General features: G+C 50.2%; 1 protein-coding gene across 1 annotated transcript; it reads right to left on the bottom strand.

Annotated features, from left to right (window-relative positions):
• Window positions 1-334: 334 nt before the first annotated feature.
• Window positions 335-3,713, bottom strand: LOC133771357 (procathepsin L-like). Its single transcript, XM_062207106.1, has 7 exons — window positions 3,588-3,713; window positions 3,165-3,287; window positions 2,928-3,074; window positions 2,527-2,751; window positions 1,936-2,098; window positions 909-1,026; window positions 335-434 (listed from the first exon to the last, which is right to left on the bottom strand). The coding sequence occupies exons 1-7, from the start codon at window positions 3,711-3,713 to the stop codon at window positions 335-337; spliced, it is 1,002 nt and encodes a 333-aa protein (XP_062063090.1).
• Between the last annotated feature and the right edge of the window lie 10,620 nt (window positions 3,714-14,333).

Genomic DNA, 14,333 nt, shown 5'->3' with positions numbered 1-14,333 from the left:
CTCTAAAAACAAAGGGAAGATCCACCACTATGTTGGAAAATCAAGTTTTATTTTTAAAAATAAAAAAGACACATCCTTTAAGATATGAAAATCCAAAGCCACCAAGTAAGCCAACAATACAAAAACTGTAGCAATACAAAACTATAGCAATAATTCTAATGGTAGTTGCATTTTAACAAGTGTAAAATATCACACAGTTCAAGCCCCAACTTGGGGATCTGCAGGAACCGAAGAGTTGTATCCTACCCAGGAGGGCCTGGTCCGGTTGAAGACAGAATTTCCTCCTCCAGATACACAGTTCCAATCAAAGGCTTCCTTATCAGGGGGCATCAGCTCACACAGTGGGGTAGCTGGCATGGGAGGCGATTCCACAGTGGTTGTTTCGGCCTTTAGCCATCTTTATGTAGCCGGCCTCTCCCCATCGCTTACCCCAGCTGAAAGAAAAGCAGGTTTTCCATTTCATGGAGAGAATAAAGCATAGTGACTTTATTAACAACGACATCTAGCTTGAGCAGCGTGTCAGGGGTCATGGACTTAGCAGAAAGAGCAGACATTTGTGCTGGTCCTTTATAAACCGCTGAACCTAAATCCGCCTATCACTTCTGTGCACAGTGCCCCACGGCAAAATCACAGGCAGAAACAGGACAGGTTGTCTTTTTAGCCAGATGTTGCACGATTATGCAAGCTGTCAAAACTTACAAATGCAAAGGTACCCATGCCGCCAGCAAGCTTGTGACGGTCTCTGAATGTTATAATCACATGTGACACTGCTGTGTTCACCCTTAGTGGGAGGAAGACATCCAGGATTTCAGAAGCCTGTTCAGGATTTGTGGTCCTGCCACCAGCTGCTGATTGCAAGCAAGAATTCCTTTTTGGTTGCCAATAGAAGCTTTTGGGGGCATTCGTACCTGTTCTTGACCAGCCAGTACTTATTGCTGTTGCTTTCGGTCCCTTCAAAGCCATAGCCGACCACCAGCACAGCGTGGTTATAGAACTTGCTGCTGCATTTGGGTTCGTAGTAAATGCCTGGGGAGGAAGATCAAAGATTGGAGGAGAGGGTCCAGCGGACTCCTGACAGCGACCCACCTGCCACCTACCAGAAGGGAGGTTTCTCTACATGCCATAAATTCCAGAAAAGACTTACATTGGAGCTATTGTCATCAAACCTAGGGTTCTGGGATCTCAGCTACAACCAGTGGAAACACAAATTAGAATAAACCCTTATGTTAAAAAATTGGCCCGGAGGCCTAAAAGACTACCCTGAAATCCTGTAATTCAACTCCCAGGGCATCAGTCTTAGGAAATAAAGTACAAAATGGCTTGAATCACCAGGCTCCTGCCAGATTCAATGACCAAAGTAGAGGTCTCTTTAAAAAAATCTTAAATATCAAGCATTTGGAGAGAATGTTAGGTCAATTAACCCATACAACAAATGATACAGCTATTTTAAACGTCATGAGGTATGGGAATATGCTTCTGGTGACGACAGGTGGAAACACCCTGCACAAACACTGTGCACAAACACAGAGCACAAACATTGTGCACAAACACAGAGCACAAACACCATGCACAAACACAGAGCACAAACACAGAGCACAAACATTGTGCACAAACACTGTGCACAAACACAGAGCACAAACACCGTGCACAAACACCGTGCACAAACACAGAACACAAACACCATGCACAAATACAGAGCACAAACATTGTGTACAAACACCATGCACAAACACAGAGCAAAACACCGTGCACAAACACCGTGCACAAGCATTGTGCACAAACACCGTGCACAAACACAGAGCACAAACATTGTGCAGAAACTCCACAACAATGAAATCTCTGTAGCCAATTATTTACACTGAAGTCCCACACCAGAGAATCCACATTTTCTGGTTTCACAACTCTTACGCATCAGTGTCCACAAAGAATACTGACCTTTTTTGTAGAACTGGAAGGAAGGGTGGCTTGCATCAATGGCAACAGCGATGGGTCCCACTGTGGCCACGGCCTCCATCAGGGCGTCCTCCTGCCCAGGGATCCACACGAAGCCTGTGCCGTTAGCCACAGACTTTTGGGGATCGTACCGACAGGGGAGATTCTATTCAAGGCAAAGGGGAAAGAGGCTTGGTTCCTGCAATCCGCCTGCCTCCCTGGAGAGCATGCGTGTGAACGACAACCCTCAGCACTTTGGAGCAATTGCAAGTGAGCACTGTTACAGATCACCCCAGGCAGTGGAAAATTAGCTCACGTCTTTTCAGTGAAAGGCCCGAGGTTTATCTATCAATAAGCTTGTCACAACACAGGAATTTGCATTATATGTACAACATGTGCATAACAAGCAGAACAGCTGTGTGTCAACCATGTCATCAGAGAACTCTGTGATACCTAATAATTTATAACGACAATATACCCATCTGCATTGAGAGTCCCTGCTGTCTGTGGACTCGGATATGTGTGTGTCCCGTCTGAAGGTGCCCACTTTGCAAAGCGGAGCTCAGTGACAACAAGGTAAGGAGCTCCACCTACCCTTCCTTCATACGGATAGGAGTCCTCCGAGTCCAGGCCCCCATTGTCCTTCACATACTGGAAGGCGTGATGCGGGAGGCCCCCACGGCAGCCATAGTTGCCTGCAGGCCGAGAGCAATCTATAAGGTTCTGCTCGCTCAGGGACACGAGCCGGCCAGTCTTGCGGAACATCTGCCCTTCCAGGGCCCCAGTGGCACTGAAAGCCCAGCACGAGCTACACCGACCCTGAGGAAGGAATACAAAAACCATCATCCACATAACAGACAGCAAGACGCTGACACCACTCATACGCATATGGGAACAGGTGTCTGACCTGGTCTCTCCACATCTACCACGATGTCGGCCACTCCCGGCTGTCCTCTGGCAGGTGGGGAGGAGGGGTGAGCCTGACACGCTCATACCTGATTCTTCACAGGGGTCACGTAGCCCTTGTCTCTCCAGTCCACAGAGGAGGGGACCTCATGAAACACAGCTCTCCAAAACACCTTTTCCTTCTTGTCTGGCTGGTTGTGAAAGCCATTCATCACCTGCCTGAATTCTTCACTGGTCTTCAAAGAAAGGAATGATACGTTGAAAAACAAGATTCATTTTGGTGGAGGAGAGGAAGTATGGGGTCACAGGATCCGCAGCACACTCACCATGTCGCCGTAGGCGTTCATCGCCATGGAGAAGCCATGTTTCCCTTGGCTGTACTCCTCATTGTGCAGGTCAATCATTTTCATGTTCTTCTCCCACACGGCTCTCCTCCATCCTTCTTCATGCTAGGGGCAATCACACAGCTGATGGCCGTTACCTCCACTCACGACCCAGCCCGCCCTCACCGAGTGGCCTTGCAGACAGAGGTGGGTGGTGTCTGCCTTGCAGACAGAGGATCCGAGGCCAGGTGGCTTTGAGGGAGCCGGGCTCCACGCTCAGACCCAGCAGGCGGGTCTGCCCTGTTGTGCTCAGGAGGGGGCCCAGCAGGTGCTGCCCTGGTGAGGGCTGGCCTCTAGAAGAAGCTCTCTGCCCAGGAACTCCTGCTCTCCCTGGGGTCCCTGAGGACGGGTCCACGTGGTACTCACCGGGCTGTATGCCCTCCGGTGCTGTGCCTTCCACTGGGACCATCGTGTGTCTAAACTTCGATCAAGCACGGGCACGGCGGTGGCAACTGCCAAGCCCAGGGCAGCCAGCAAGAGTGAAGGATTCATGGTGCTAAACCTGGAGAGGGAAGAGAGAGGACCTGATGAGACAAACCTCTCTCCATGGCCATCCGACTCCTCCACCAGAAACCACGGCCACCATGCTGGAAGAAAAATGTTGAAATTTTACTCCCACGAATTCCCCCAAGGACGGTAGAGGCTGAGGCTGGGATGGGGGAAGAACAGGCAAGGGCAATCTCTGGTGCATCCACCAAAAGGCAAAGCCGCCCGCCCACGCTGTAGGCACTGACACAGTAGGGGCCCTAGGCTTTGCACCAGAGCTACTGAGGTCATGGGGTAATGTCCCACAGATGTCCCTGTCTGGTCCTGCAGGAAGCGGGAAAGAGGAGAGGGAACCCCAGGATCGGGAGGCCCTCTCACACCTCCTACACCAGGAGGGACATGTGTCTTGGAACCTCAGCTTCTGGGATGCACTCCAGGAGACCCTGGGTAGACCAGCACCTGCCGCCCCTGCTGCCTCACGCCCGGGCCTGGCCTGCCAACACCCTCTCATTGCCTCAGCCAGCTCCTGGGTCCTGTGGTGGCCGCGCTGGAAGCCAGGGCATTTAGTGCCAGCTCCTGGGCAGTGCCAGGCAGGCCCCCGGCCTCCGTGTTCGGGTCTGGGCCGGCTTTTCCAGGCTGCACCCCTGGCAGGCCGGTCTCAGCTCACACCACCTTTCTTTGCCCTCTCCGCACAAGACCCCTGAAGCCCAGGAGGTTGCCCGAGGCGCCAGAAACAGTGAGCATCCCAGGGCGCAGGCGATGCGCTGCGCGCCAGGAAGCTGACCACTGACCCATCCTGAGACTCCCGGGATCGGTCTCCGTGCCTTCCTGGTGTCCCCAGGAAATTTCCCCACTTTCTCCTGTGCTCCGCACTGCCCCGTGCGGGGTCCCACACCTGCAGTCGCCATTCCCGCTATGCCTCGCTGGGCCAGAGGCACTCACCTGGTCCCTCAGAGGTCCTGGCCCCATCCTGTCGGACTCGGGCTTTAAGGCCAAGATCTGAGGTGGGATAGGCCCCGCCGCCTCTGCATGTCTGCTCTGCGATTAGCTACACCTACCCCTGGGCGAGGCCTGCAGGCTCTGGACTCCCGGGCTGGGGGAGGCTTGGGCCCCTGTGCCCGCAGCGGGGCAGGTGCAGGGCTCGGCTCACCCCAGGCGGTCCGACTTACAGCTGGGCCTGGGGCTCATGAGAAGCCGTCAGCGGCCAGTCCAGCCTCCCCTTTGTCCCTTGTGCTCCGGGGTGTTTGGGCCAGGCCCCGCAGCGCGTGCAGTCTGGCGGTTCCTGCTCCAGGTGCAGCGCAACCGGGGCAGGGGCCGGGTTCTCTCTCAGCTCTGGGTGCTCTGTGGCCGGGGACCTGGCTGGGCAGGGCGGGTCCCCCAAGCAGCTCAGGCCGGGAGGCAGGGGTTTGGGGGCCAGGATGACTGTGTGCGCAGCTCTCGGCCGGGAGTACACCTGCGTCTGCCTTGGTAGCAGGATTTAAGATACTCAGTTTAGGAAGACGTTTTAGGGGCCAAGCTGTAGCTCGGCATCAGATCAAAGCTGCTTCCCAGGATGCCAGCATCCTATATGGGTGCTGGTTCCAGTCCTAGCTGCTCCACTTCCCATCCAGCTCCCTGTTAATGCGCCTGGGAAAGCTGCTGAAGATGGCCCAAGTGCTTGGGCCCCGCACCCACGTGGGAGACCAGGAGGAGCTCCAGGCTCCTGGCTTCCACATGGCCCAACATCAGCCCTTGCAACCGTATGGAGAATGAACCAGATAGAAGGTCTCTTCCCTTGCCCCCCCCCATCTCTCCCTCTCTGTAACTCTGCCTTTCAAATAAATAAAATAAATATAAGAAAACGTTTAGATAGAGAAAAAATATACAAAATGCACATTAACTCTTAAAATGAAGGGTTTAAAGACACAACTCGAAGTATTCTAAACCTTTGTCCATTTAATTGCATAAAAAATTGTAGAAAATACCTTTGAGGCAAAAAACCATTGTATCTTTCCCCCCACAATATCTGTCTATGCCTATTTTTATTCCATTGATAAAAAATAGTCATAAGATATTTCCTTTTAGAAGCTTATTTATAATTCAAAGTGAGTTGATAACATGTAGGACAATCACACCTATAATTTTCTCATTGTGTTAACACATATATAACATTAAAATTACCATTTTGGGGTCTGCATTGTGGTGTACTGGGTAAAGCTGCCATCTGCAACGCCAGCAAACCATATGGGCATCCGTTTGTGACCTGGCTGCTCAGCTTCCAATCCAGCTTCCTGCTAGTGGCCTGAGAAAAGAAGCCAAAGATGACCCAAGTGTTTGGGCTCCTTGCTGCCCATGTGGGAGACCAGGATGAAGACTCTGGCCCATCCCTGGCCATTGTGGCCATCTTGGGAGTGATTCAGTAGGTGGAAGCTCTCTCTCCCTCTCTCTTTCTTTCTAACTCTGACCTTCAAATGAATAGCTAAGTCTTTAAAAAAAAAAAAAACAAAAAACTACCCTTTGAACAATTTTTTGAGTGTGCAGCTGTCATCACCATCCATCTCTAGAACTTTCTGGTCTCCTCTGTACCCATTACACAGCAAACAGCTCTCCGCTCCCCTCCCCCCACCCCCAGCCCCAGCATCCACGCGTCTAGCTCCTATGTGTCACAATCTGACTACAGCATGCTTTGAGTGCTTATCCCCTTCCCAACTCCAGTTGAAATTTTAACAGTATTAAGAGACGAGACCTTTAAGAGAAGGTTAAGCCATGTCATGGCATGTGTTGGCATTTCCATCCTTCCTAAGGCTGAGCAGTATTCCACAGCCTGTAGATACCGCTAGTTGTTTGTCTACTCATCTACGGGTGGACATTTGGGCTGTTTTCCCATTTGGCTACTGTGAATAATGTTGCCAGCAGCATAGGTGTACAAACATCTCTGAATCCTGCTTTTCTCTTGGGTGTACTCAGAGCAGACTTGTTGCATACGTAATTCTGTAGTGAATTTGATTCTATGGTTCCCACGACGGATGCCTTTATACGACCACCAGCCATGCCCAAGGTCTCCAGGGGTCTGACTTGTGCTCACCCACTGCTTAGCAACATGCAATCTGTTTTCTCCTGCTTCTTGGTCTCTTCCGTGTCTCTTTGGAGGAATGCTGTATCAACGCCTTTGCTCTCCACTTACTGGGTCATTTTGTTGTTGGGTTTTGGGAATTCTTTATTCTGAGTATTAATCTTATCAGATGTGTGACTTGTACACACATTCTTCCATGCTATGAATTGCTTTCTTACTGTGTTGAGAGGATCTTTTAATGCAGAAAAAGTTTCACTTTGATGAAATCTAATTTAGCTATCGTTTCTTTTGTGCCTTGCTGTTGTATGCTATATGTGTTCCTGTATGCATTTTATGGTGTGGCTGTTCTGGTGAGGTTAATTTGAGTTAACTTTTGTATGTGCTATGAGGAAAGATTCCAACTTCCTTCATTTCCAGGTTTCCCAGCATGATTTGTTGACACCAGAATGATCCTGGAACCACACATAAGATTTTTTTTTTTAAATCTCTGTATAGGAAATTTTATTTTAAGGTCTTATAAGAAATGGTAGTGGGGCCGGCACTGTGGCGCAGCAGGTTAAAGCCCATATGTGCATCCCATATGGGCACCGGTTCTAGTCCCGGGTGCTCCTCTTCCAATCCAGCTCTCTGTTATTGCCTGGGAAGGCAGCAGAGGATGGCCCAAGTCCTGGAAGAAGCTCTGGCTCTTGGCTTCAGATCAGCGCAGCTCTGGCCATTTGAACCAGCTGATGGAAGACCTCTCTGTGTCTCTACCTCTCTCTGTAGCTCTGTCTTTCAAATACATAAAATAAGTATTTTTTTTTAAAAATGGTAGCTCTTCTCTGTAAAGCTAGCTGGCTGACACTCAGTTATAGAAATATACTATATGGAAAATGTCTAGAAGAAAGTGTTCTGTTGTTGCTTTCACACACCATGAGGTCCAGTGCCATCCATCATTCAGGAGATCTGAGCACGTGTTCCACTGTGTGTGTTACACAGTTGGCTTCAGCCCCAGTACCAGAAGATGGCACAGGTGGAAAGCCCCGAGACTGAGTCAGCACCGGTCCCTGGAGCCTGACAGCCGGTGGTGCGGCAGGTGCTGCTCTGAAGAACGGCGTCCTCTCGTTTCCTGGAACATCATGCAAACGCCCTGGAGGAGACACGTACTCCTTTGCACAGTAGGGCTCATCGAATGCCACACCACGGCAGGTGCTTTGGCGGGCTGAGTGCCTCTACATAAAGAGCTTGGTGGGCCCATGAAGCAGCCTCAGACGCAAATTCTTTCTGATCTCCTCCTGCCCTGCTGCCTCTCAGCCCTTCTCCTGCAAAGTGAATCCGAGAACCAGGAATTCCTGTCTCCCTGGAGAAATGACAGCCTTCTCCCCTGCAGCCTGCCAGAAAGCCTCGGCATCCTGCTCTAACCTCTCCACCCCCCCTCCCCCCCAACCCGGTCCTTCTGCTTAGTGGCGGGCCATAAAGCAATAGTCTGTCCCAGCTTGTCTGGTAACTGGTCATTCAAGATCAGTCCTGTCCCACACACAGAGACGCCAAAAGTAACCTGGGTGGACCGGCCTTGCTGGGACCCCACTCAGTGGGTCCCCAGGGCGTCCCACCCTTGATCTGACCACATTTCTACCTGGCTGTCCATCCTTCATCAAACTTCATCATAATAATAGTTCTCCCTGGGTCTTTGGATTCTTAATGCCAAAGGCATTCGTGTCAAGGAAAACTTCGATGAAATGGATTATGCTTTTCTCTTATTGGCCTGTCTTTTGTGATAGGAACCTTGGTGGTGACCCCTACCATGGTTGAGGAAAGATATGACAGCTCTCTGTGCCTTTAGTCCCAAGTGTTCTCAAGTCTAAAATTATCCCAAGAAATATCTGCCTGCAGGAGAATAGGATACAGTTGTTTTTTTAAAGATTTACTAATTTTTTTGAAAGTCAGAGTTACACAGAGAGAGGAGAGGCAGAGAGAGAGAGAGAGAGAGAGAGAGAGAGAGAGAGAGAGAGAGAGGTCTTCCAGCCCCTGGTTGACTCCCCAATTGGCCACAATGGCCAGAGCTGTGCCAATCTGAAGCCAGGAGCCAGGACCTTCTTTCAGGTCTCCCACATGGTTCCAAGCACCTGGGCCATCTTCTTCTGCTTTCCCAAGCCATAGCAGAGAGCTGGATCAGAAGTGGAGCAGCCAGGTCTTGAACTGGCGCCCATATGGGATGCCGGCGCTTCGGGTCAGGGTGTTAACCCGCTGTGCCACAGCACTGGCCCCAAGGGTACGGTTATTTAAGTGGGACAGTGCAAGGCATTTCAAGACATCGCAACATCCACTTATACAAAAGCTATTAAATCATGAAACACAAAAGGTTCCTAGCTGGCCACTGTTGCTTCCTCCTACTCTTTGTCCCTACTCTGTGACAAGAGAGCTTTAATGAATGCTAGGTATTAAAATGGCCAAATCTGAGTGGTGGCCAAGCCTGAGTTCTGCCTTGAATAAGTTACAGTTGGCAAAAAATCCCTGATTCGGCCGGCGCCGTGGCTCAACAGGCTAATCCTCTGCCTTGTGGCGCCGGCACACTGGGTTCTAGTCCCGGTCAGGGCGCCGGGTTCTATCCCGGTTGCCCCTCTTCCAGTCCAGCTCTCCGCTATGGCCCGGGAAGGCAGTGGAGGATGACCCAAATGCTTGGGCCCTGCACCCGCATGGGAGACCAGGAGAAGCACCTGGCTCCTGGCTTCGGATCGGCGCAGCGCACCGGCCATAGCGGCCATTTGGGGTGTGAACCAACAGCAAAAAGGAAGACCTTTCTCTCTCTCTCTCTCTCTCTCTCTCACTATCCACTCTGCCTGTCAAAAAAAAAAAAAAATCCCTGATTCCCTCTTGAAATCCCGAATCTGTGGACGTGAATTCTCACATGCATCTGTGAGGATTTCTCTTCCTCATTAGTAAAATGATAAAATTAGTAAAATGTTTCTTTTTTAAAGAAATATTTGTTTATTTTAATTGAAAGACAGAGTTACAGAGAGAGAGAGGGAAACCCACAGAGAGAGATCTCCCATCTGCTGGTTCACTCCCCAAATGGCCTCAAGGACCAGGACAGGGCTGGGATGAAGCCAGGAGCCCGAGAGCATAAAACACAGTGGGAGGCAGCCAGGTTACTTCCTGGGATCAGAGCAGAGTGCCCCATGCTGAACGCTTCCCTGGGGTCCGCTCTGGTATCTTAGCCATGATCCCTAAGAAAACCGGATCCCTTGTTCAGAGAGGGTTGTTCTCGTAGACCCCCGCCAGAGGGGACTCAGGGGTGTGGCAGAAGTGCCAGTGTCGGGGGGGGAAGAGGTCCCTGGTTCTGGTTCTGGAGGCGATCTTAGAGGAAATTGGGACTTGGCTACACAGTGCTGTTTCCTTTCTGTGGTCTCAAGGTTTTAGAAGGATGTTTCATGAGTTTGGTTTTCAGTGTGGTGACGGAGTGACCCTCATCCTGAGGTTGTCATTATCCTCATGCCATCTCCGCTTCAAGACCTGGCCATGAATAGATCCTGGGCAGGTGCAGGGCTTCGGGCTCCTGGAGAGGATCAAGTGAGGAAGCCCCCAGGAGGCACCGGGCACAGCACCCTCCTGGGCTGGCGGGGTGGGATGAGGCATGGTCCCATCCTGCCCGGGCAGGGGCCGCCCATGCGGTGGCGAGGGGTCTCCTCTCGACCCAACTCATCTCGGGCTCGAATCTGCTCGGCCGGCCTGTGCACCTGCTTGTCAAATCCAGCTTTAGCAAAGGCCTTTGCTGCATCCTTTCCCAGGAACCCCACCCTGGATATCTGGACCTGGAAATCTGAGCAGGCTCCTCTTCCCCCACTGTCCCCTGGGGTGATGTCTGCTCACCCTGCTCGGTCTCTGGCAGGAACCTTGTTAGGCCAGGTTAGCCAGGATCCCCCTCTCCCCTGCTGTCTCCTCTTGGTCATTTTCCTTTGACTGACAGTAGCCTGCTCCTTGGCTACTGAATACAGTTCCCCTGCTGTATTCAGAGCTGTATGTATAGCATTGTTTTTATTGAGAAATACTTTTTTCACATATCACAAAATTCACCATACGAAAGTGAATATTTCAGTGGCTCTTAGTATATTCATTGCTCTCTAACCATTCCCACTACCTCATTTCAGAACCTTTCCATCCCTCCAAAAGGAATCCCATATCCGATAGTCCCAGTTCCTCCAACTCCTATTCCCATAATTTACTTGTGTCCCTATGGATTTGCTTATTCCAGATACTCCATGGAAATGGAATCTTCAAATACATGATATTTAAGAAATTACTCTTGCTTACATCAATATATGAACACATTATTATTTCTTTGGTAAAACTTTTATTTATTTATTTTATTATCTGAAAGGTAGAAAGACAGGAGCAGAAACAGAGAATTGGAGAGAGAAACAAAGGCGAGTTCTTCCCTCTACTGGTTCATTCCCCAAAGAGCCACAACAGCCAGAGCTAGGCCAGGCTGAAGCAGGACCTGAGAACTCAGTCCATGTCTCCCACATGGGTGGCAGGGGCCTCTCTCTGTGGGTCATCTCTACTGTCTCCCAGGGTGCATCTAAGCAGGAAGGTGAAATTGGAAGTAGAACCAGGGATGGAACCCAGGTACTCAATTATGGAATGCGAGCAGCATTTCAACAGCTGCGTTCAACACCTGCCCCAAACACATCTCGCTGACTGCCTTTGGCACAGTGCTCGCAAGGTTCACCCATAATGGAGCACGTATCAGTGAGGCTTCCTTTGATGGCTAACATAGCCCACTCCACGAACGTGCCGCGTTTCTTTTCTCTGCTCCTCCGTTGGTGGACCTCTGACTGCTTCCACTGTTTTGGCTGTGATGAGCATTGGTGCCACGGGCACTAGCGCAGGTGTTTCTGCACTTCTGTATGTTTTCCTTTCTCTCCAGGAAGGGAACCATGTGTGTAACTTTTTGAGAAACTATCAGGCTGCTTCCCACAGTGGCTACAACACTTTATTTGATGAAAGGGAAGAAATGGGAGATTTATGTGAGCTTTTATTTCTATCTTTTTTGTTTTTCCTATGACTTTCTCCTTCCTACTCATTATTTACAGTGAGGAGGATAATGGAATTGACACATACGAAGGTTCTGCCGGAAATACTGGACTTCAAAACTCAATTTATAGAATATTATAAAACTTCCCTGTTAAAACCTTTCTGAAGGGGCCGGCGCCGTGGCTCACTTGGTTAATCCTCCATTTGTGGCGCCAGCATCCCATATGGGCGCTGGTTCTAGTCCCGGTTGCCTCTTCCAGTCCAGCTCTCTGCTGTGGCCCGGGAGTGCAGTGGAGGATGGCCCAAGTGCTTGGGCCCTGCACTTGCATAGGAGACCAGGAGGAAGCACCTGGCTCCTGGCTTTGGATCGGTGCAGCGCGCTGGCTGTAGCAGCCATTTGGGGGGTGAACCAACGGAAGGAAGACCTTTCTCTCTGTCTCTGTCTCTCTCACTGTCCACTCTGCCTGTCCAAAAAAAAAAAAAAAAAAAAAGAATCAGAGAAACAGATTTCAGCAGCTATAAACCCTGGGAGCTGGCTTCCTCCCATACAAGGTGGTCCTGTGCTGTCGTCTTCCATGTTTAACCTTACTGTCAGGGGACCACTGTGAGTGGTCTGGAAGGAGTCAGACATGTGGCTCCCATTCCACCAGGGGGAGAAAGGCAGAGGGTCTTGAGCAGTTTAGGTTTGTGGTGCCTAGGGGCCCTGGCCTGGGTACACAGTGATGTGAATAGTGTGGCCTTGCACTTACCCCCATCCATCTCCCCACATCTGTGGATTGGATGTTGGGGTGGGCAGGGCAAAGAGGCTGGATAATGGAAGCCAAATCGTTGGGCTTGGGAAATGTTCTGATTTTCATTTATCCAGAAAATCCCTGTTATGTCCTTTTTTTTTTTTTTTTTTTTTTTTTTTTTTTTTTTTTTTGGTCAGGAGGTCCTATGGTGTGAACATGGTGTGAACTATCACTGCTACGTCCCTGTGTTGGGGGAACTTATGATCAAATGGAATCATACAGACTTTGTACTTCTTTTCATTGACCCAACACTGGGCATTTTTCCTTATTTGTGAATTCCTGGGTGATGAGGTTTCTACATAGCCTCCCATTGCCTTAAAATAGTGACTCTTAGAAAGCATGGCTGGGCAGGCACTGTGACATACTGGGTAAAGCCGCCACCTGCAGTGCTGGCATTCCATTTGGGTGCCGGTTCGAGTCCTGGATGCTCTTCTTCCAATCCAACTCTCTGCTATGGCCTGGGAAAGCAGTAGAAGATGGCCCAAGTGCTTGGGCCCCTGCACCTGTGTAGGAGACCCAGAAGAAGCTCCTGGCTCCTGGCTTCAGATCAGTGCAGCTCCGGCCGTTGCGGCCAACTGGGGAGTGAACCAGCAGAAGGAAGACCTCTCTCTCTCTCCCCCTCTTCCCATCTCTCTCCCTCTCTTCTTTCTGTGTAACTCTGACTTCGACCTTTCGATACAGGTGGCCTGGTGCCCTCTATCATGTGTGGAATGTGGCTCTCTCTCAAATCATAAAAACTCTTCCATCTTCTATCCAATATTACACTACAGGCATCTTTTTGTCAGTAGATACCTAGTAATTCATTGTTAGGACAAATCTCAATTTGTTTAACAATCTTCTATTTTCCTATTGAGGAATATTTCCATTTCTTTTTCATTTATAACCAGTACTGTGAAGATACAGTGAGTATGAGATATGTGTGAGTACTGTTATAAATACACCTGCATAATACCTTCCTATGATAACTTCAAGTGCGTTTGGATTTCACAATTTCTTTATGGAGTTCTCCAATGGAATCTTCCCTATAATCTTCAAATTCCCCATATCTTTAGAGACTTGATGCTTGCTCTCTGGTTAGAGCTCTTGCCAAAGAATTCTGGGGCATTTGATTCAATGAAGAGACTTCTAAATCTTTGGAGCCCCAGGGATCCCCAGGGAGAATTCCACTGTTCTCAACATCTTCCAGTGGAAAACCCGTCTGCTTCATCTTCTGCTACAACACAAATAACCAGGGCAAAGCTCTCTGTTGGGGCTCAATGAGTTTATTCTACCGTGTGTGGCCCAGCTAGGCTTGGACTGACAGCTAAGCTTGCTCTGTGTCTCACCTTCAGATACACAGGGCCAAGTTTGCCTTACCAGTTGCATTCCTTGCCTTGCTTGTGGTCCTGTCAGGCAGCAAGAAGAGCGGCATCTCTGTGCCGGCACTCGGCCAATGCTGAGTGGTGGAGACCATGCTAATGATGTTAACAAGTAGCTGTGGGGAGCTGGTGAGGGATTTGGTTGAGGGGGTGCAGGGACAAGTGGTTACCCAGAGCCTAGCTGGCTCCTCTGGAGAGGAAAGAGGTTCAGGGAGCCATTGCTTTTGGGGGAGACCCTGCTTCCTTCACATCAGTGCCACCAACACTGCACCTGCCGCCACAGCAGGTGTCAGTCACACAAATGAGGAGAAGATCCGTGGGTCCGGTAACGCCCTCCAGTGAGGGCACTGATGTGAACCTTCATAGTGTAATGGAGCGTCCTGGCAGGGGTGCTCCTTCCACACCCCGCCTT

Source organism: Lepus europaeus, chromosome 12, assembly GCF_033115175.1.
Source record: "Lepus europaeus isolate LE1 chromosome 12, mLepTim1.pri, whole genome shotgun sequence".
Taxonomy (NCBI): domain Eukaryota; kingdom Metazoa; phylum Chordata; class Mammalia; order Lagomorpha; family Leporidae; genus Lepus; species Lepus europaeus.
This window is presented reverse-complemented; position numbering and strand designations above follow the sequence as displayed.

What these genes read in the sequence shown, in the direction of transcription:
- LOC133771357 (XM_062207106.1), bottom strand. Translation starts at nt 3,713, where the DNA reads ATGAATCCTTCACTCTTGCTGGCTGCCCTGGGCTTGGCAGTTGCCACC. An exon ending in ACCGGAGGGCATACAGCCCG is followed by an intron (nt 3,288 to 3,587) that starts GTGAGTACCACG and finishes GATTGCCCCTAG; the next exon opens with CATGAAGAAGGATGGAGGAG. An exon ending in CCTATCCGTATGAAGGAAGG is followed by an intron (nt 2,099 to 2,526) that starts GTAGGTGGAGCT and finishes TGCCTTGAATAG; the next exon opens with AATCTCCCCTGTCGGTACGA.